Consider the following 22,622-nt stretch of genomic DNA (forward strand, 5'->3'; position numbering starts at 1 on the left):
AAAGGTTGTTAGCCGATCCGCCTCCACGTGACGTGGTATACGCAATGTTTCGGGAGTGAATTCATTTTGGATGAGAACGCGCGCATTTATCTAGCCGACATTTGGCTAACTGTTACCCGTTTCCCTCTACCAGAGAAACTGTCAGAAAACAAGTCTGAAACTGATTTCTTCGTCGAAATTACTTGGCAAGGTAAAAATAATACTAAAAACAGATAGACAAATTACTTCAGAATTGATGGTGGTTTTGGAAAATGTATTCACTTCACGAACCTCAGGCGTTCGTTATATAGCACGAATGATGCTGTGGCTAGCAGTTAGTTAGCTAACGTTAGCTAGCTTGCATAGCTATCCGTGAAACAACTTTATTCTTTCGTTAGCTAGCAAGCCTGTAACGTAAAGGACACTGACACTTTTACTGTCATACCAGATATAACGTTAGTTGTTAAACAAAACAAATGTTTGGTTAAGTATTTCTACAATGATTAACTCTATTTTGCATGAGTAAAATAACTTAGTTAGCAATCATTGTTGTGATTTCTTTCAATTTCCACGCCTCCTAATAAACGTCAGCCAGCTACCTACCCATCTAATAAATAGTGGATATTTTTGACTGACATACAGGCGATGATCAGGGCGGAGAAGCTCTGCTCCTGACAACTTGTTTGTCTTTATAGATTTCACATTGAAATGGCTAGTTAAGACTGGGGAGGATGCCTCATTTCAGGGACCGTCTTCTCCACAGGAAATTGTCTTGCTTTGATCAGTGTTTCCCCTAGGATTTATTTCTGCAGGGTGGCATCACCCCTGCTAAATAAGTATAGGGGAAGCACTGCTTGGTGGTATTATTTCTATTAGGGGTGTAAAGGTTCACTATGGTTCAGTACTTATTGTGGTTTTGGGGGTAATGATTTGTTTTCTGAAGAGTGGAAAATGAGATGCCAACAGTTACTGTAGTTAATTTGTTTAAGAAAATAGAAAGTGTTGGTATTCCTGATTCCATATGATCATGAGTCATATAATGCCTGATGAGTGCACAATCAGGAATAACAACACTTTATTTTCTTAAATCAACAACAACACTAAAATAAAGTGCAATATGTGTGTGAAGTCAATATGTAAACATGGCTCAGACAATGTATAAACTTATGCTATGTTGCAAAGAGGAAAAAAATGCTCACTTGTGTCACTCATAAAGGGGACGTGTGTTTAGCACAGTAAGCCTATTTTTAGTTTCCCACTTTTCATGTCCACTGTGGTGTAATGTGATGGGCTGTCACTTAACTAGCGCTCTGTAACCCTGGAGGTCCATCCATCTGCAGAAAGGGGATACCCAGTCAGTTAAACAAATCAAAACTGGTTGAGAGAATGCCAAGAGTGTGTAAAGCTGTCATCAAGGCAAGGGGTGGCTACTTTGAAGAATCTCAAATATATAAACACTTTTTTTGTGTGGTTACAACATGATTCCATATGTGTTATTTCATAGATTTGAGATCTAGTAGTACATAGTACAAATAAAGAAAAACCCTGGAATGAGTAGGTGTGTCCAAACTGTTTTGACTGGTACTGTAGGTGCGAGAGGGCAAAGTTCGTAATTAACGGAGCACTGCCACGAGGTGCTGAAACTCCCCATTCTTCTCAACCACCGAGAATGGTCGCACATCTGTGGCTATAAGCAGACCTATCGCTCATGTCATTTATTTGGCCCGGTCAGAATCGACTGCGGTTCGTCTTGCTCCGGTGGTAGGAATACTGAGTTTATGTCACCGTAAATGTGTCAACGTTTGAGGTGTTGGCAGTAGCATAGGCTGTTCTCGTTCAGCAGTGGCGACACACACTCTCTGTCCATCGTCGTTGTAATCTACTGGGAAACCTGGAGATTTAAACGATGGAGAATCCTCCTGGTTTATCGACCTCCCCCCACCACCACTCGTCATTGTACAAAAATACATTTCGATTTTTTGATTACAATGTGCGCATAGGCTCTAGTTTTTAAAATAAAATAGCCTGAAATGCAGTGTAGGCATAGCCTATTGGCCTAGTGTTTCATATTTTTTATTTACAGAAATCCCCATACCGAACAGTTCATTACGAATATGTGTACCGCTACACCCCTAATTTCTATTGGGTGACTATGATTTTACAGTTTAAATATCATTGATAATCTTTCTGTCAATTCTCATCTGTATAACTCCCACCCTTGACCCTACTGCCTCTGACAGTTTGGTAGCCTGTAGAGAGCTGTCATCATGTTAGACGGTGGTCAGTTCGTGGAAGCGTTGGGTCGCCTAGGTTACCCAGGCACCCCATCCCTGAAGGGCTCTGAGTTTGACTGGCTCTTCGACTGCGCTCCGGAAAACCTCCAACTCCTGCGCTTCGTCTGCCGCACCCTCAACCAGGGAAACGTGCTCACCCCGGAGGAGGCCCAGGCCTTCAAGGCCCTCCGCAACTCTGGCAAGCCCATCCTCGATGCGACCGCGCTGGATGAGGTCCTCAAGACCTTGGGACCTGCTGCTGGAGTAGGTGTGGTCGGTCCATCCTCAGCGGAGGGGGAGGTGAGCGTGGAGGACCTAGAGTCGGAGCTATCTGCTCTGAAAAAGGAGAAGCAGCTGAAACAGCGCAGGTACAAGAAGCTGCAGGTGCTCGCCACCGCCCGGGCCGACGTTGCGCTCCGATTGGCCTCCCAACAGGATGCCGCCGCCAGCAGGCTGAAGGACGCCAACGCGGCGCTGGGGGCGGAGAACGCTGGAACCAACGCCGCGCTACAGAACCTCACAGATGAGGTGAAAAAGCTAGGATCATTCCTCAAAATAGATCCAGTGTCCAACGAAGGAAAGGCCCAGGGAGAGGCTGCTGCCTCTGGTTCTGTGACCACCACCACCCCTCCAGGGCCCCCTGTCCTGCTCTCCCAGCTGTCCCTGGAGCCCTACCTCCACCAGGAGGAGCTTAACACAAAGGCATTGGCCGCCCTCACCCAGCGCCAGTTCTTCCAGGGCATCAGCAACATGGTGGAGACCTCCTGCTCCGAACGCTTCCAGCTCCTGGACCTCAGCCTCTGCGATGACGGGGATGAAATAAAGGAGAAGGGTGGAAAAGAGGTGGAGGAGAGAGTGGTAGAGCAGAGGAGGAAGGAGATGGCCAGGCTCCAGTGGGGTCATATGGTGGCCCAGCACCAGCTGATCAAGGCCAGGGCAGAAGAGCAAGGAGCCAGGGTTGGGCTGGAGTGGATCACGGGGAACCTGCAGTCATTCACCAAGGTAAGGCACTGGAGAGGGTTAGAGACTAGAATAGTACATCTACCACAGATCAGCCTTAGTCTTTAGTGCTGTTGGTTTGTAAGTGTTGCATGCTCTCTAGTCTGTACACACAATCACACCAGCCTTACAAACAAACATAATCATACCTACTCTTTGATGCAACCTTTATCGTTCTTTCTCTCCTCTTCCAGGGCACCACCAACTCCACCTCTGCTCTCCAGGCGCGTGAAGCTGTGTCTAGGCGTGAGCTGCAGGGCGTGGCGGCTGATCTGGAGTCTCTCCTCCAGGGGTCTGTACCGGCTGCTCTGAGGGAGAGCGCCAGGCTACTCAACGTGCCCGTGGTGAGGGGAGACCTGGACCTGCAGCTGGCCAGGCAGGACTACTACACCTCCAGACAGGAGCAGGTACAGTTACTTAGTTTTGTACAAATGCTGTTTTGGATCTTGTTGTTAGAATATCCATGTTCATATCTGCATGGGTTTTCCCATCGTTTAGTTTTGAACACCAGGTGAAAAAATGATGATCATCCAGTCCATCAGTATCATCTTGTACGTATTTTCAGTGTTTCTATTGTTGCCCTCCTTAGAGGATAATAACGTTCTGTCTCTATCCATCCATTCATTCACCTCTCCATCTAGGTCCGAGACCACCTCCTGCGGCAAAAGGCCTCATTCGAGCTGCTCCACCTGGCCCAGGAGATGGAGCTGAGGATGGGTAGGCAGGTGCTAAAGCAGCTTGGGGAGGTGGCAGGCTGGCTGGGGAAGGGAGGAGAGGAGGCAGCCCTCAGGATCCAGGCCCTAGCCCATCCTGAGCTGTCCCATAATCCCAGACCCAGTCCTCAGTCCATCATCAGCTCCAAGGATGCATCTTTCACCAGGTAGGGATTAGAGGAGGACAGGTACCAGGGTCGTGCTCAGTCAGGCACACTGAAGCAAAACGTTTTTCAATGGAAAACCACAAGGTGTTCTTATTGGACAGGTTTAGGTAGTTCTTTCCCGTTTCACTGAAAGCGACCCAGATGTATTTGCTTCTCTCACACTAAAAGCAATATGGAACACAGTGCATTGATATACAGTACAGTAGTGTTTGGGGGGATATCGATACAGTTACATATCACAATATTATTTTTTGAGGATATTATATTGTTTTGATCCCAAGTGTCGATTTGTAAATACATTTAAAAAAAAATAGTTAACGTTAATCGGCTGTACCTGCACCCAAACTTTTTTTCTCCGTTATGTGTTTATAATTAGTGAGCCAAATGTTTTCAGCACTTTTATTTCCCTGACTAGCTAGCTAGGTTCCATCCAATTGGCAACAGATTTTTATACAAATATTCTAAAATCCATATAAATAAAATAAGCACATTTTACCACCAGAGATGGTGGAGAAACACAACTCAGCCAAGCCGCACTGCTTCTTTGTCACAATGCCCGCTGAACCCGGAAGCCAGCCGCACCAATGTGTCGGAGGAAACACTGTACACCTGGCGACCGTGTCAGCGTGTGTTGCGCCTACCACAGGAGTCGCTCGTGTGCGATGGGACAAGGACATCCCTGCCAGCCAAACCCTTTAACCCGGAAGACGCTGGGCCAATTGTGCTGCGCCCCATGGGTCTCCCGATCGCGGCCAGCTGTGACAGAGCCTGGACTCGAACCAGGATCTCTAGTGGCACAGCTAGCACTGTGATGCAGTGCCTTAGACCACTGCACCACTCGGGAGTCCCCATTAAAAAAAATGACTTTTGCTGTTAAATTCTGCAACAAAAAAACTGATGGTTTTGTCACAAACATTTTGTTATATAGCACTCTGGTATTGACACGTGCAATTATAGCCTACATAATAAGATAATAAGAGCACAATTCTTTTAATTTGTCAAACGGCAGCCAAGCTTCGATCACTAGAATAAGACCCTCGATATTTATTGGAAATCAAGGTCATCACCGTGCACTTTCACCACACTGTGAAATTCATAATTTATTTAATCTGTAGCCAAATAAATTGCATGGTTTCCCGAGTCGTAGTGGGAGGACCACACACCATATCATTGTGCGACTTCAAGTTTACTTCGATGTGGTTGTTATTATATCATGTCCACCGCCATTTCTCACATCATACAAAAAGATCCCACCTTGTCTAGCGTGTTTTGTCGACCGACAATTTTCATCATGCCTTTTTTTTAACGACTCATAAAGGTTGTATGAATGTAAACCTGGTTACTGATCAAAACTCATTTTCTCATGCTCTCTTTTCTCTCTGCAGCAAACATAGTGAGCAATATGTTTGTAACATCAAATCGCGATACATATCGTATTTGACCTAAGTATCGTGATATCATATCGTGAGGTCCCTGGCAATTCCCAGCCCTAATATACAGAATGTGACACACCTCTCGCTCCCCCAGGCTTCTCCGGATCCTAGAGTCAGGCCACGCCTCAGAACGTGGTGGCCGCGAGGAGCCCTTCCGTACCTACGAGGGGTTGGAAAGTGCCGCCCGCAACCTCCAGGGGGAGCTCCAATCCTGCCGCGAGGCCCTGGCCGGGGCCGCCCGCCAACAGCACTACACGGGCGCCCGTCTCCACGGCGACTGCGAGGCGTTGCGCCGGGCAACCTTCTCGGGGTTGCAGCAGCTGTTCTTGGCGCCGCAGGTATGTCCTACGGCGACGTCACATGACCAGGATCTCTGCACCAACGCACAGGTACGTTTCTGAACACCTACACACTTCGTCGTCTTCTTCTCAAAGTAGCGTGAGTTAGCAGAGTTTTATTATAAAACACGTTTGGGAGAGGAAGTGGTAGCACAGGTCCTATGGGTTTTATACGTAATTTGTACTGCTGCCGGAGTAATTGTCCGTTGTGATAAATACAGTATTTTGAAATGAATCGAATTCTGTTTAGTTGTGTATTCACTGGTGATGCTTCACTTTTAGAACACTGCATTGGCATATGGGTTTTGAATAGTGACTGCACTGGACAATGAGGCACTGGCACTTCTGTAAAGGGCACATGTTTATTTCTTCCAGTTCAACAGGGATCCTTTTCACTCCCTCAGTCCTCTTCTTCTTCCTCTCTTTGTAAAATGTACTAAATTCATGTTTGCTCTGTACAGGGTTTCATCTCAGTTCCACCTGCAGTAAAGAGACACTTTCGTTTCTCTCTAAAACGTGTCGTTGTTTTTTAAATGTCTTATTGTCAATAAAGCTGTGAATAACCATCTGTGCGAGGAACTGTTTGTGTATGTCAGTCAGTGTTCTAGAAAAGCTCAACCACTTGTGGTATGCTGATGTGAGAAAATACTGAGTACTGTTCTTGCACTGAGTACTGTCCCCCCCCCCCCCCCCCCCCCCTCTCCAGGAGTTGACAGTGAAGCTGGGAGAACTGGAGGTCCAGCAGAACAGTCTGTACAGGTTGATGCAGGACGTGATGGAGGAGGTCCGGGGTAAACGCTCCCAGCTGGACCATAGCCCTCTCCTCAGGCGAGAGAGGGAACTGTACGTCTACTTCCACCTGGACCCCAGGCTGCTGAACAAAGTAGTGGAGGAGCTGGAGAGCAAAGCGGCTGCTTCCAAGAAGGGCCGGTTGTAACGGGGCTCTCTTACCACCTCCTATCTCACCTCTCTTCCCCTCTCCACGACCCCTTTCTCTGGGTGTGAGTGCAAAACACAGCTCATACAGAACAATGGAGAATCCTGCAGAAAGTAGTGGAGGTACTACAAGGTGAAGTGGCCACTGAGAAAGGTTGCTGCTCTGCCTAATGAACCCTGGCTTACCCATTGCCTCTTCCCTCTCGCCACCCCGGGTGCCAGTTAAATGCCAAGCACCTTGGATTTGGAAATACAATATGGAGAGAGGGTTCTGACAAAAGACAATTGGATGAGGATGACTATTGGATCTCTTCTCTGTTTTCTTGTGGCAATGTTTCAATTCAGATGTAATGTCACTTGTTTTACTGCTAGTGTTCTTTGTCGATGTTCCTGTAAGCGCCTTTGTGTATTTGTTTGTTTCATAAGAAATTATAATAAATATTAATGTCTTCACAACTAATAGAAAAATGTTTTGTGCGTGTGAGTATTCAGTTTTATGTACTTTATTTTTATTTATTTATTTATTTATTTATTTTAAGACAATTGGGCTCCATCAACCAGCTTGATATAACAAGTGACAGTACAGAGAATGCATAATCATAACTCTGATATTCTTCCTGTTCTTTGTGTAGGCAGATAGGAGGAATAGGAGATGGAGAGGTACAGTAGCAGCAGTAATAGGCTGTACTCAGGGCCTCTGTCTGCGTCTGGACAGAAGATCCTAGCAGCTCTCCGTGCCCAGAGCCACAACCGCTACTCTGACACAGCCAGGGCCCAAAGCTACAGACAGCGTGAGTCAGCAAGGACTGAAAAGTGCAGTGAAATATTTAGAATGATGCCGATTAGAAATGTGATCTACATATATTCTATAGACCTGACACCGCTCTTTTATTCTAAACAATCGTAAGCAGTGATGTAGTGGTAAAAAGAAGTGGGTAAAGTAAGTATTCTCTATTCTACTATACTTGTAAAAAGCCTATCTGTTCAAATGTTAGATGAGCGGTATGGCAGCAGACCGAGAGAGTACAAGTCAGAGGCCAGCTGGAGCAGAGGAACACAGGAGAAGAGGAGAGGGAGAGAGGCAGACCGGTGAGGAGATGATACAGTAGTAGGGGAATAGAAAAAGCTATTGGGTTGGGTGTATAGGCAGTGTTAGTTGTCATTAGCAACCTACATGGTACAGGATGAAGTGGCATAAAATAGTTTCTTTGGTTAGGGATAGGCAGATAAGAGGTGTCATTAGCAGCCTGAAATGCAGTAAGATGGTATGCTCTTCAGGGAGAATAGACCGATGGATTGAGTCCTTACTATATGACAGTGGTGAAATTCAATGAACTATTGTTCCCTTGAGGAAACATCTGGTGTGATATTTATTGTGCATGCAACAGGCACAGAACATATAGGCCTGTTTTCCAGACATAGATTACGCCTATAGTCCTAGACCAGGGATAAATAACTGGCGGGGTCCCTATTTTGAAGGCCCTTAGAACTCAGTCGGTGTCTCGACTTAATGTTGCGAGTTAGCATAGTATAATAGACAATGTGCCACTTTGAAATTTGGTTGTGCATCGTCAGTTTTTCTCTTGTTTCAGTCACTGATAGTCAAGTAGCCCATGTCAGCCAAACATTTTTAGCTGGCCGCTAAATTACGAAAACGATCTAAATTTATGGTCGAATTACCGGCCGTGGTGCCCCCATTGATTTTGTTAGTCTCACTTAGAGGTCATTAACTGCTAACATTTCTTTCCACCCTATGGCAAAATGTGTAGAATTGCAGGAAATTAGCTGTACAACAGCTTATTTTCCTATCCACCCCATGGCAAAATGAGTAGAATTGCAGGAAATTAGTTATAAAGTTGCAATATCTTCTTTAGGCTCCATGGCAAAATGTGTGGAGTTGCAGAAAACTTGCTTTAAAACTAGTGTTGTGTGCGAGACCGGTTCAAGACCAGAGGGCGGGGCGAGACTGAATCAAGACCGGGAGGAGGACAACGAGACCGAGTCAAGACCGAGACCAGAAAAATGCGAGTCCAATTCAAGACGATGATTGTGATTTTGTCAAATTGCCACTATAATAAGAGTTCAAAATGTCCAGTATTTCTTGTGTTCATATTTCAGAAGAATATATGGATTCTTTATACATTCAGAATGGTAAAAAAAAAAAGCATGCTGAGGGAAAATAAAGCCACTACAAATGATTACTAACTCAAACACAGTGGGGAACAATGAGGGCCTTTATAAAATAATAATATTTATATTACATTCAATGATGTTCTGATTTAATCTCTTCAGTTTTTGTTTGAAAGGAAACAGTTAACACTGAAGATAAAACAAATAAATCTAAATAAAATGTTTCTTTGGTCTCTGGGGAGATAAATCTAGCTAAGTCAGCCATTGGCTAGGCCATCAGAAGCTAGATAAGCCTCTGCCATTCAACTGTATTAGGGCAACATTTTGGAGTGACAGTGGACTCAACCTATCACTTTTTGACTTGTAATGGGTGGGACCGTTTTTCCAAAAGCTTATGAAAACGTCTGCCTTCTGGAAGGCCAAGAAGTCACTGCAATACCAAACAGTAGTTTTCCCAAGGTCTAGCTAGCCAGCTTTTGTTTTAGGCTTGTTTGCAGGGGCTGCAGCAGGTGTTATCGAAGAGGATGTTTTGTTAGCTTCTCCCTTTTCAAGAATAACTTTTAAGAGATTAAGTTTCAAATGATCATCGAATGAGTGGAACTGTATTTTTAATTGCAGCTTTCTTGCTATTGTTAGCCATCTCTTGGAAAATAACTTGTGTGTGAAACATTCTTGCATTTAAACTTTAGATCATCGGTTACTTTGTGTGCTAAATGTGAAATGGTTTTTGCAATGGGAAGTAATAGTTGTACATTTCGATTAGGAAATACACATCATGACCAAAAGTAAGTGGACACCTGCTCGTCGAACATTCCAAAATCATGGGCATTAATATGGAGATGGTCCCCCTTTTGCTGCTATAACAGCCTCCACTCTTCTGGGAAGGCTTTACACTAGATGTTAGAACATTGCAGAGACATGCTTCCATTCAGCCACGAGCATTAGTGAGGTTGGGCGGTTAGGCTTGGCTCGCAGTCTGCGTTCCAATTAATTCCATAGGCGATCGATGGGGTTGAGGTCAGGGCTCTGTGCCGGCCAGTCAAGTTCTTCCACACCGATCTCGACAAACCATTTTTGTATGAACCTCACTTTGTGCACGGGGGCATTGTCATGCTGAAAAATGAAAGGGCCTTCCCCAAACTGCTGCCACAAAGTTGGAAGGACAGAATCATCTAGAATGTCATTGTAAGCTGTAGCGTTAAGATTTCCCTTCATTGGAACTAAGGGGCCTAGTCCGAACCATGAAAAACAGCCCCAGACCATTATTCCTCCTCCACCAAACTTTACAGTTGCCACTATGCATTCGGGCAGGTAGTGTTCTCCTGGAAACCGCCAAACCCAGATTCATCTGTCGGACTGCCAGATGCTGAAGAGTGATTCATCTCTCCAAAGAACGCCTTTCCACTGCTCCAGAGTCCAATGGCGGCGATATTTACACCACTCCAGGTGAGGCTTGGCATTGCGCATGGTGATCGTAGGCTTGTGTGCGGCTGCTCGGCTATGGAAACCCATTTCATGAAGCTCCCGATGAACAGTTCTTGTGCTGACGTTGCTTCCAGAGGCGGTTTTGAACTCGGTAGTGAGTGTTGCAACCGAGGGCAGACGATTTTTATGTGCTTCAGCACTTGGCGGCCACGTCCTGTGAGCTTGTGTGCCTACCACTTTGCGGCTGAGCCGTTGTTGCTCCAAACGTTTCCACTTCACAATAACAGCACTTACAGTTGACCAGGGCAGAAATTTGACAAACTGAAATGTGGCGTCCTATGACGGGGCCATGTCGAAAGTCACTGAGCTCTTCAGTAAGGCCATTCTACTGCCAATGTTTGTCTATGTAGATTGCATGGCTGTCCTCGATTTTATACACCTGTCAGCAACGGGTGTGGCTGAAATAGCCGGATGTACTAATTTGAAGGGGTATACACATACTTTTGTATATATAGTGTACTTAATCTAATGGCTGTGTTTTTGTATTCTTATGATTGGGATCTACCGGCTTATTATCGAGTGAATGGACTGCTTATCCTTTAATATCATGCTGTGTGTCTGCTGTCTTGGTGAAGAAGCCGGATGTGTAGGTTCTGAGCTAGTGTGGTTACACGTGGTCTGCGGTTGTGAGGCCGGTTGGATGTACTGCCAAATTCTCTTAAACAACGTTGGAGGTGGCTTATGGTCGAGAAATTAACTTTAAATTCTCTGGCAACAGCTCTGATAGACATTCCTGCAGTCAACCAGCCAATTGCACGCTCCCTCAAAACTTGAGACATCTGTGGCATTGTGTTGTGTGACAAAACTGCCCATTTTTAGAGTGGTCTTTTATTGTCCCCAGCGCAAGATGCACCTGTGTAATGATCAGGCTGTTTAGTCAACTTATCTTGGCAAATGAGAAATACTCGCTAATGCTAACATGAATGTAAACAAATTTGTGCACAACATTTGAGAGAAATAAGCTTTTTGTGCATATGGAACATTTCTGGGATCTTTTATTTCAGCTCATGAGACATGAGACACTTTAATGTTGCGTTTATATTTTTCTTCAGTACAGGAAAAACGGCAAAAATGTGGTGTTCTAAGTCCATATCAACGCTTAAACCACATCACTATTTTTGATGGTGTAGTTGCCCTTTAATTCAATTGAGCAAAACAAATGCCTTTCCTGTTGATATAAATCAGCACGATATCATTCTGTCAGGTAGGCCTACTTTGCAGTCAACGTTTTTTTGGGAAAACCTTTAGCAATGTTCATGCAAACAGTGCATGATGACTGAATTGCCCATTGCAAATAGCCTACTAACCAAAACTTTTTCAATACCTGGTTTGCATGCCCATTATTGCCTGGACCAAATCAAATTAATCTTTATTTATACAGCACATTTCAGGAATGCAACGCAATGTGCTTCGCAGGAAAAAAACAAATGAAAAATCATGAAAATTAAAGCTGAAATATTTACTATTTCATTAAGTTGAAACGTCTTTCCTAACTACCTTAATGGCTACCGATATCGTTCTTCTGTGAGCTGCTTCCTGCCACAACCAGTTGAGAGCTGCAGGCTCTTGCTGCCTGCAGATGATATTCCGCTGAAACTAGACTATGTGTGCAGTGCCCATGTGAATATATTTCACATGCTTTGCGAATGTGAATGCTGCTTTGTGCATGATTTTTCTATTGTAGCCTACTACATAATTGATCAATTGTATACAACTACACTACTTAAATATGCATAAGTGGGGGTTAAGAAGTGAATATACGCAATATGAAAAAAAAGTGTCTATAGGACGTTTCCCTGCATGTAGCATACACTACACCACTGGCCTTTTTTGTATTACAAAAAGTCAGAGGTGTGAAGTACTTAAGTAAAAAATACTTTGAAGTACTACTTAAGGTGTTTTTTGGGGTATCTGTGCTTTGCTAATCATATTTTTGGCAACTTTTACTTAACTACATTCTTAAAGAAAATAATGTACTTTTTAGTCCAAATATTGTCCCTAACACCTAAAAGTTTGAATGCTTAGCTGGACTGAAAAATGGTCCAATTCACACACTTATCGAGAGAACATCCCTGGTCATTCCTACTGCCTTTGATCTGGCAAACTCACTAAATACACATGCTTCATTTGTAAATGATGTCAGAGTGTTGGAGTGTGCCCCTGGCTGTCCGTAAAAGCCTCCCGGGTGGCGCAGTGGTCTAGGGCACTGCATCGCAGTGCTAGCTGCGCCACCAGAGTCCCTGGGTTCACGCCCAGGCTCTGTTGCAGCCGGCCGCAACCGGGAGGTCCGTGGGGCGACGCACAATTGGCATAGCGTCGTCCGGGTTAGGGAGGGTTTGGCCGGTAGGGATATCCTTGTCTCAGTATGTAAATGTAATAAAATGTATGCACTCTACTGTAAGTCGCTCTGGATAAGAGCGTCTGCTAAATGACTAAAATGTAAAAAATGTAATGTTACTAGTAAAGTAGGAATCCCAGGTTTCAATATGTGATAAGATATTCATGTTTCAAGAAAGGAATGTCTATATTTGACCTGGCGAAGCGGTTTTTATGTGCTGACTGAATGGACGCTGATAATTCTGTGTTTTTTTACTCAGCTTGTCTCGGGAAGAAATTACAAGTCCTCATGGTCCAAGATCAAGTAAAGATTTATCCAACACAGAGACGAGACCGAGACACTCAATATGTGGTCTCAAGACTGAGACCGGTCTCAAGTACTACAACACTGTTTAAAACTGCAACATTTTCTGTAAACCCCATGGAAAAATGTGTATAATTGCACAAAATTAACTCTAGAACATAAAACAACTTCTCTCCACTGTCAAGAGTGGAGCCACTAAAATGGTTTGGTCGGTATGGATGTGTATGGATGTGGATACGCAGACCCGCGAGCAACTGCGGCCCTCATGATGAGTTAATATTTTTTTGTGGCCCCCAGCCCCATTAAAGTTGCCCATCCCTGTCCTCGACAAACAAATATTCAATGGAGATTCTCCATAACAGTGCTTAATCTGCCTGTGAAACTGTCCCGTAAATAATTAAATGGTACCATCCTTCTGTTCATGTATTTTAGTACAAAACATAGACATAAATGGTACTATCCTTCTCTGTGCTGTGTACCAGGCCTTGGTCCAGACCCCAGTCCTACTCCCAGTCTTCCTCCTCATGTGACCCTTCATCCCAGAGGGACTACTCTCAGACCCCAGCCCTGTCCCAGGACTCTGCCTCCTCTTCTACCCACAGAGTGAGGTACCCTCTGGCCCTCCACACGCCCTCAAACGAGCCTCACTGGAGAGAGTGAGTATCGAAGCACCTTTCTAATACACAACAACTAGCCCCTAGTACTCCTAGATGCTTATTTCTGCTCAGAGTGACAGATGCATCAAGCTCGTGTTCAGTAGGGATTTTTTTATTTAAGAATCGGAGAGGTACTACCTGAACAGATTTTCGTTTTCTCTGTTGACTGATAGCTTTTGGTCTTTTCCCATAGCGCACCTGAAGAGACAGAGCCCACCTTCTCACTCCACTTCGCCTTGGAGGACCAGGGCCATTCCAGACCACCCTTGCCCAGAGCGGAGCACCCTAGGCCCCATAGAGAGAAGCCAACTGGGGCCTGTGGACCACCATTCTCCAGAGCTAACGTTAGCATAGCTCCAAAGAACCATGTAAAAAACCTAGAAACTCGAAGTGAAGGCTGGCACTTAGGCAGTGGAGATGGAGTATGGCAATGCCCTGAACATAGCCAAGAAGAAACTTCCATAACCCCAGAGGACCAAAGAGAGAGGCTGGCTAAAGCCAAGCCCATTGAAGTAGCCTTAGCTGGTGGAGGAGATGCTGACCATCGGGCCCCAGTGCCTATTACTAAATGGCAGTTTGGGAGTATAGTACTGCCTCCACCTCAGATTGCTTACAAGGCTGAAGAGAAGGCAGACTGTGACAAAAAGAGACCAGTGGAGACCAGGCTGTTACTTCCTGCATTAGAGAGTGACGACTTCACAATGAAGGACATGGACAGTGGTCCGAGCTTTGAACTAAGAGTGGAGGATGACATTGGAGAAAGTTGTGCATTGGAGAAGGATAGCTTTGGAGCAAGTCACACAGTAGAAAGGGATGGTTTTAGAGCAAGTCATGCTTTGGAAAGGGGTGGCTTTGGAGCAAGTCAAGGTTTGGAGACTGATGACTTTGGAGCAAGTCACACGGTAGAAAGAGATGGCTTTGGAGCAAGTCATTCAATGGAGCGAGATGGTTTTGGAGCAAGTTATTCACTGAAGAGAGATGGCTTTGGAGCAAGTCATGCTTTGGAGAGGAATGGCTTTGGAGCAAGTCAAGGTTTGGAGACTGATGACTTTGGAGCAAGTCACACAGTAGAAAGAGATGGCTTTGGAGCAAGTCATTCAATGGAGCGAGATGGTTTTGGAGCAAGTCATTCACTGAAGAGAGATGGCTTTGGAGCAAGTCATGCTTTGGAGAGGAATGGCTTTGGAGCAAGTCAAGGTTTGGAGACTGATGACTTTGGAACAAGTCACACAGTAGAAAGAGATGGCTTTGGAGCAAGTCATTCAATGGAGCGAGATGGTTTTGGAGCAAGTCATTCACTGAAGAGAGATGGCTTTGGAGCAAGTCATGCTTTGGAGAGGAATGGCTTCGGAGCAAGTCAAGGTTTGGAGACTGATGACTTTGGAGCAAGTCACACAGTAGAAAGAGATGGCTTTGGAGCAAGTCATTCAATGGAGCGAGATGGTTTTGGAGCAAGTCATTCACTGAAGAGAGATGGCTTAGGAGCAAGTCATGCTTTACAGAGGGATGGCATTGGAGAAAAACTGCTATTCAATGAGGGTGACGTCACCAAGGGCCACAGGGACAGCACAGAAAGCTTGTGTGTAGTTGGGTTAGTTGACCAGCAGGGGGCTCTGCATGGAGACACAGCCCAGTCAAAGGAGGAGATCGTGACAGGAGGAGGACCAAAGGAGAACCTCAGCGAGAGAGACCCCATTATGAGGAAACGGCTCTTCGCTGATATGACTACTGACAACCAGAGCGGGATGGGGGGTGGAGAGATGGAGGGAAGAGTGGAGAGGGAGAGAAAGGATGACATCAATAAAGGAGGGATGAAGAAAAAGATTGAGAGGAAGAACAGCAGGAGTAGTACCAAACCCCACCAGCAGAGGAAGGTGTCACCCTCACTAGGGCAGATGAGGGATGGAGAGGGCCAGGGGGTGACAGAGAGGGATAGTCACCCAGAGGAGAGGAGGAAAATGGATGGGCCATTGGTGACAGCTGCACAGAGGAACAGTGGAGGAAACACAGGTTAGTTCAGGACACAGATAGATAGGTTGCCTTTTAGTACAATATATGAGAGCAGAATGTTTGGAGATTTTATATGCTGGACAAATTGGCACTTTAGTAATAAGCCACTAGATGGTGGTACAGCACTTCATTCAGTAGTTACACAATGAAGTTGTCCATAGATGCTGATTTATGGTCAATTCTGCATTTTCCCTCTAAGCTGATCCTGGATCTGTGCCATGGGCAGCGCTGCTATGGCCAGCAATCTATAGGGCCCTGAGTTTTCCCCTGACCACAAGGCCTGACTAGGGAAAACTCAGGGCTCCAGTCAGCTCATATATCGCAGTGCTGATTAAATAAAAAGTGTGAACAAGTATACAGCAATTATAAAGGACCAGTCTGAACACGCTGACAGAATCTGGACTGCTCTTGTTTCAGTACGCAGGAAGTGTGTGTGTGTGCGTGTGTGTGTGTGTGTGTGTGAAAAGCTCAGTCAAGAACGGCATAGTGTAGTGACAGAATATCAGTCCTGAGCTATGCGTCAGTGAGTTTAGCTGACCTCACTCAATATGCAGACGCAGGTCTCAAATTCAAACGCAATCACACACACATTTACTCATTCAGACACAAGCACACACACAATTTTAAGCAGAGAGTACGCATATTTTTTATTTTTTTTTCCAGAACCCTTAGCTGCTGGACATTTCATTCCGAAGCCGTCTCAGGAGAGTGGGAGAGTATTCAGAGCCCCCCCTCTGCGGGGCACCTGTCTGGGACAGACCCCCCTGGTTACTAATCATCACAACAACACTCAGGTATTTTACCGCTTCAGCCAGAGGACCATACTGCTTCTGTGCACATAATAGAATGTTTTATCTGCAGTCCGTAATTTAAAAAAAAAACAAAATGGCCTCCCAGACGCCATTTGTTTTGGTGAACAGTGAGGGATGAGCCTGAAGAAATGTAAGCTTGTAATAGTTGGTATTTAGCTACCATGCAGGAAACCACTGAAACATCAACCCCCTGTCCCTCTCCCAGAAACCCCTTTTGCTGCATCCTAAATGTAACATTTTAGTCATTTAGTAGATGCTCTTATCCAGAGTTAGTGCATTCATCTTAAAGGGATACTTTGGGATTTTGGCAATGAGGCCCTTTATCTACTTCCTCAGAGTCAGATGAACTTGTGGATACCATTTTTATGTCTCTGTATCCAGTATGAAGAAAGTTACCCGTAGCGCAATGACTGGAAGTCTATCTGAAAATAGTCAAGCGCGAGGGTTAGTTCAATCGAGTACAGGCTTAACTAAATGAACAACAGAGACGAATACAATTTGGAATTTTCTTAACTAGTTTGGGGTAAGGCCTCAACTCCGAGGGATGCTCCTCGGAGGCAGATGCTGATGATAGGTAGCCCTATGCTTTTATTTCTTTTTTACCAGTAGGGGGGTGCTGTGGGGTTATTAAGCATACTCTTTGAAGAGGTTTCAGATGTTTTCGGGGGTTGGGCAGGTACTCTGCTGTCCTACCATCAGGGGGAAGCAGGTTCCACTATTGGGGTGCCAGGACAGGGAAAAGATTTCACTGGGCTGAGCGGGAGCTGCCCTCCCGTAGGTGTCAGAGGGCCAAGAGACCAGAGGTGGCAGAACAGAGTACTCGGGTTGGGGTGTTGGGTTTGAGCATAGCCTGAAGGTAGGGAGGGACAGTTCCTCTTGCTGCTCTGCAGCTAATGGTGTTGGTCTTGTAAGCGACGCGAGCTTTGACTGTAAGCCAGTGGAGTGTGCGAAGGAGCGGTGTGACATGGAAAACTTGGGGAAGGTTGATCTTGGGAACTACTTTTGACCAGAGCTCTATGGGTCTTGGTCAAAAGTAGTGCACTACATAGGGAATAGGGTGCCATATGGGACGCACCCTGGAGGGTGTGGGGCGTGAAATAGAGAGAATTCCCCCAATGCTCATTCCCCTTCATTTCCATGTAAATGGAAGACTTCAGCAGTATTACGCCACACCACAGGAAAGAGAAGTGATGACTCCCTGTTGGGTACTAAAGTAAAAGGCCTGGCGATAGGGCCTTCTAGTCTATTTACTGTATGTCTCTCTCTCTGTGTGTGTGTGTGTGTGTGTGTGTGTGTGTGTGTGTGTGTGTGTGTGTGTGTGTGTGTGTGTGTGTGTGTGTGTGTGTGTGTGTGTGTGTGTGTGTGTGTGTGTGTGTGTGTGTGTGTGTGTGTGTCAGCAAGTAAGCGTTTCTGTTTACAAGGAAATGAGCAGAGCTCTCCCTAGAGAGCTGAATCAGTTGATGATGTTCTCTTGGTAGAACACACACACACTGTTCCGGCTGACTATTTACCTCTACAGTCCTATATTCCCTAGAGCACAATTCAGTTCACTCACACACACATACACACACATTGACTCAAACTTTGCACACACTTTGCATTAAAAGTGGAGTTTCTTCCTATGAATAATGCTGGTGTTCCAGTGCAGAGTAGAGAGACTTGGAAGGTTAGATGGAGGTTAACCTGTTTTCTCTGGACTGGGAAGTCTGGACTCACTGTCTGGGACTAGCTGTGCCGTAGAGAGCACTGTCTGGGACTACCTGTGCCGTAGAGAGCACTGTCTGGGACTACCTGTGCCGTAGAGAGCACTGTCTGGGACTACCTGTGCCGTAGAGAGCACTGTCTGGGACTAGCTGTGCTGTAGAGAGCACTGTCTGGGACTAGCTGTGCTGTAGAGAGCACTGTCTGGGACTAGCTGTGCCGTAGAGAGCACTGTCTGGGACTGACAGGTTTGCTCTGTTAACGCAACTAGACACACACTCTCTTTCTCTCTTACTCTCCTCTCTTTGGCTCTTCACCCTTTCACTTTATCTCTCTTTCTATCTCTCTATCTGTCTCTCTGTCACTGTCTCTCTGTCACTCACTCACACACACAAACACACGTTTCACTTTCTTGCTCACAGGTGGAAGGAATTGAGAGAATAGCAAGGTTTCTTTTCAGTCTACTCATGCTCATTATCTGCAACCAGAGAATTTAATCACCATCCTTCTGGACTTGAGCCTTCACACTTATCTCTCCATTCATCTAAAGTGCATCCCAAATTGCATCCTATTCCCTACATAGTGCACTGCTTTTGACCAGGTCCCATAGGGTAGTGTGCTATAAAGGGTATTTGGTAGTGCACTATATAGGGAATAGGGTTTCATTTGGGTCGCTACCATTGACTGTAGTAGTAATAGAATCAGAGCACAGGAGAGAGTCTATTTTAAGTTTCAGAATGAATCGCTTCCTGTGACTGGAATAATGCTTCTCTTGTTCTCTCTTCTCTTCCTCTCTCTCTGTTGTGAAGGCTGGTGTTGGAGGCTCCAGAGAGAGGGGGTTGAGTATAGATCCTGCACTAACCAAACCCTCTCTTGCTGGGCATGGAAGGGCCGCAGGGCTGGGGTCCAGCCTGACCTCTATACGTGCTAGTGGTGAGGAGGAGAGCAGCGGCCATCACCCTCTCCCCCCTGCCCAACAACCGCCCCTGACCCCTACCTTCTCCATCAAAAGTAAACACGGCGCCCCTCTGTCCAAAATCGCCCTCTTCAGGCGGCCGGTGAAATGGGAACCCCCTCAATCCTGTCAGGAGAAAGCAAGGACCTTGCAAGGGGGCCAGAAGTGGTGCAAAACCCAAACCCCCAAACACCCAGCTCTGACTCCAGCCTTTAGCCTAGACCCCCGAGCCAAAACCAAGACCCTCCACAAGACTGAGGGAACCAAGAGTGTTGCTCTAACCCCTAACCCCCCACATCGACCCCCAGCCAACTCAGTTAGGCCAAGACAGGGGGTCACAATGGGGGAGAGGGGGCTTGAATTAACCAGGGACCATTCTAGTTCAGACACTCCCCAGCATAGATCCTCCAAAAACCCCAAACCACCCAAGCTGAAGCGGGCCAAACCTGGCCCTAACCAGGGTCAACTCACCCCAGAAACTGAACCAGAGGGGGGAAGCGGTGCCGGTGACCCCCAGGCCCAGTCCAACCAATCCAAAACCTGTCTGACTACAGCCATGATCTCTGACCCCAGAGTAAGGGATGCTGGGAAGTTGAGTCCTGAAGAGAGAGGCAGGGTGCTGGAGGAGGCAGGGCAGGCCAGTGCGCTGGTTCTGACCATGGTGTACCAGGACGGAACCACTCAGATGGACCCAGAACAGGTGGGCAAGAGTTGGCGAGGCCAGATTGGCAGTTTTCTTTTGACCTTCCAGAAAGTCAAAGCAATGTTTCTAACCTCAGTCCAGTAGACCTGGGCAGAATTGTTTTTATTTAATAGCTTATTAGAAATACCAACTTTTCAAATACTCAAGGTGGTCAAATATAAAGAATCAACTAATGGCAATTATTTCCTTTGATAGGTCTTAGAAAAAACAATATATAAACCAATATTTTGAATACCTCTCAGAAAAACAAATCATATTTGAAGGTATTTGCTATGCAAGTTATTTGAAAACCGACCAAATATTTATTTGATGAAGAACAACAAACTACAACAGTTACTTTAATCAGTCAAAATATACACTGCTCAAAAAAATAAAGAGAACACTTAAACAGCACAATGTAACTCCAAGTCAATCACACTTCTGTGAAATCAAACTGTCCACTTAGGAAGCAACACTGATTGACAATAAATTTCACATGCTGTTGTGCAAATGGAATAGACAAAAGGTGTAAATTATAGGCAATTAGCAAGACACCCCCAAAAAAGGAGTGATTCTGCAGGTGGTGACCACAGACCACTTCTCAGTTCCTATGCTTCCTGGCTGATGTTTTGGTCACTTTTGAATGCTGGCGGTGCTTTCACTCTAGTGGTAGCATGAGACGGAGTCTACAACCCACACAAGTGGCTCAGGTAGTGCAGCTCATCCAGGATGGCACATCAATGCGAGCTGTGGCAAGGTTTGTTGTGTCTGTCAGCGTAGTGTCCAGAGCATGGAGGCGCTACCAGGAGACAGGCCAGTACATCAGGAGACATGGAGGAGGCCGTAGGAGGGCAACAACCCAGCAGCAGGACCGCTACCTCCGCCTTTGTGCAATGAGGAGCACTGCCAGAGCCCTGAAAATGACCTCCAGCAGGCCACAAATGTGCATGTGTCAGCATATGGTCTCACAAGGGCTCTGAGGATCTCATCTCGGTACCTAATGGCAGTCAGGCTACCTCTGGCGAGCACATGAAGGGCTGTGCGGCCCCACAAAGAAATGCCACCCCACACCATGACTGACCCACCGCCAAACCGGTCATGCTGGAGGATGTTGCAGGCAGCAGAACGTTCTCCACGGCGTCTCCAGACTCTGTCACGTCTGTCACATGTGCTCAGTGTGAACCTGCTTTCATCTGTGAAGAGCACAGGGCGCCAGTGGCGAATTTGCCAATCTTGGTGTTCTCTGGCAAATGCCAAAAGTCCTGCACGGTGTTGGGCTGTAAGCACAACCCCCACCTGTGGACGTCGGGCCCTCATACCACCCTCATGGAGTCTGTTTCTGACCGTTTGAGCAGACACATGCACATTTGTGGCCTGCTGGAGGTCATTTTGCAGGGCTCTGGCAGTGCTCCTCATTGCACAAAGTCGGAGGTAGCGGTCCTGCTGCTGGGTTGTTGCCCTCCTACGGCCTCCTCCACGTCTCCTGATGTACTGGCCTGTCTCCTGGTAGCGCCTCCATGCTCTGGACACTACGCTGACAGACACAGCAAACCTTCTTGCCACAGCTCGCATTGATGTGCCATCCTGGATGAGCTGCACTACCTGAGCCACTTGTGTGGGTTGTAGACTCCGTCTCATGCTACCACTAGAGTGAAAGCACCGCCAGCATTCAAAAGTGACCAAAACATCAGCCAGGAAGCATAGGAACTGAGAAGTGGTCTGTAGTCACCACCTGCAGAACCATTCCTTTATTGGGGGTGTCTTGCTAATTGCCTATAATTTCCACCTTTTGTCTATTCCATTTGCACAACAGCATGTGAAATTTATTGTCAATCAGTGTTGCTTCCTAAGTGGACAGTTTGATTTCACAGAAGTGTGATTGACTTGGAGTTACATTGTGTTGTTTAAGTGTTCCCTTTATTTTTTTGAGCAGTGTATATGACCATTAGCACATATATCCTCAAATGAAATACGTAATGATTGAAGAAAAATTAATTAAGACACGCTAAACAATATGAACTAAGTAATGGAAAGTAATACAAACGTAAACCAAACAGGCATTTAGCTAGATGTAGAAATGTGTTTGTGAGGGACATGAAGTCATCTCAACATTAGAGTAGACCATTTTTGCATTTTCATGACTGAAATACATTTTCATAATGAGACATAGGGTAATACAATACCTATGTAACAACACTAGACATGAACTTCTTGTACCTACAGTATGTATTCATTTTGTTATTACTACATTGTTACATAGACATTGCTTTATAATTACATAATAATGGAATGATTAGGTACAGTCACTATTCCTCTTGTGTACAGTAGTTACAAAACATCTCAGCTCATTGCTATGCAATTTAAATACAATTACCAAAGTATTATGTAACATCATGCTAATAAAATGTTGCTCTAAAAGTAATTCCAGGCACAAGAACACTTTAATTTTACTGAGAATACTAACAGTAACTGTTAAAACATGACTATTAAGTCAAGGGAACTAAATATCCCAAAACTGCCTTGTTGAATCAACTACAGCCGACACGTGGAAAATCATGTTGATTTGTATTCTGATTAAAAGTGTGTGTTTTGAAACACGAAAAGTGTGTGTTTTGAAACAAGAAAACTCAGATGGACAAAGAGGTCTGAAGTTGTTTTTGCTGAGCATCCAACTTCCTGTTCGCAACGTTACCAAATGGCTGAATTACTCTG

General features: G+C 45.5%; 2 protein-coding genes across 3 annotated transcripts in view; both read left to right on the plus strand.

The window, feature by feature from the left end:
* The first annotated feature begins 64 nt into the window (after nt 1-64).
* On the plus strand, nt 65-7,306 carry haus3 (HAUS augmin-like complex, subunit 3). 2 transcript variants are annotated; one of them, XM_055938606.1, is made up of 6 exons: nt 65-190; nt 2,220-3,254; nt 3,446-3,658; nt 3,893-4,131; nt 5,659-5,953; nt 6,609-7,306. In XM_055938606.1, the coding sequence occupies exons 2-6, from the start codon at nt 2,247-2,249 to the stop codon at nt 6,837-6,839; spliced, it is 1,986 nt and encodes a 661-aa protein (XP_055794581.1). In that variant the 5' UTR covers nt 65-190; nt 2,220-2,246; the 3' UTR covers nt 6,840-7,306. The 2 variants fall into 2 exon arrangements, with proteins under 2 accessions (XP_055794581.1, XP_055794582.1); XM_055938607.1 differs by having other exon boundaries at nt 5,659-5,902.
* Nucleotides 7,307-7,490: 184 nt separating this feature from the next.
* The window catches only part of poln (polymerase (DNA directed) nu), a 93,667-nt gene continuing 78,535 nt past the window's right edge, over nt 7,491-22,622 (plus strand). The window contains exons 1-7 of the mRNA XM_055937022.1: nt 7,491-7,629; nt 7,834-7,927; nt 13,577-13,750; nt 13,944-14,553; nt 15,358-15,760; nt 16,424-16,554; nt 19,083-19,928. Of these exons, the coding sequence (XP_055792997.1) occupies nt 7,491-7,629; nt 7,834-7,927; nt 13,577-13,750; nt 13,944-14,553; nt 15,358-15,760; nt 16,424-16,554; nt 19,083-19,928 (2,397 nt within the window). The remainder of the gene's footprint in view (nt 7,630-7,833; nt 7,928-13,576; nt 13,751-13,943; nt 14,554-15,357; nt 15,761-16,423; nt 16,555-19,082; nt 19,929-22,622) is intronic.

Source organism: Salvelinus fontinalis, chromosome 11, assembly GCF_029448725.1.
Source record: "Salvelinus fontinalis isolate EN_2023a chromosome 11, ASM2944872v1, whole genome shotgun sequence".
Lineage (NCBI taxonomy): Eukaryota > Metazoa > Chordata > Actinopteri > Salmoniformes > Salmonidae > Salvelinus > Salvelinus fontinalis.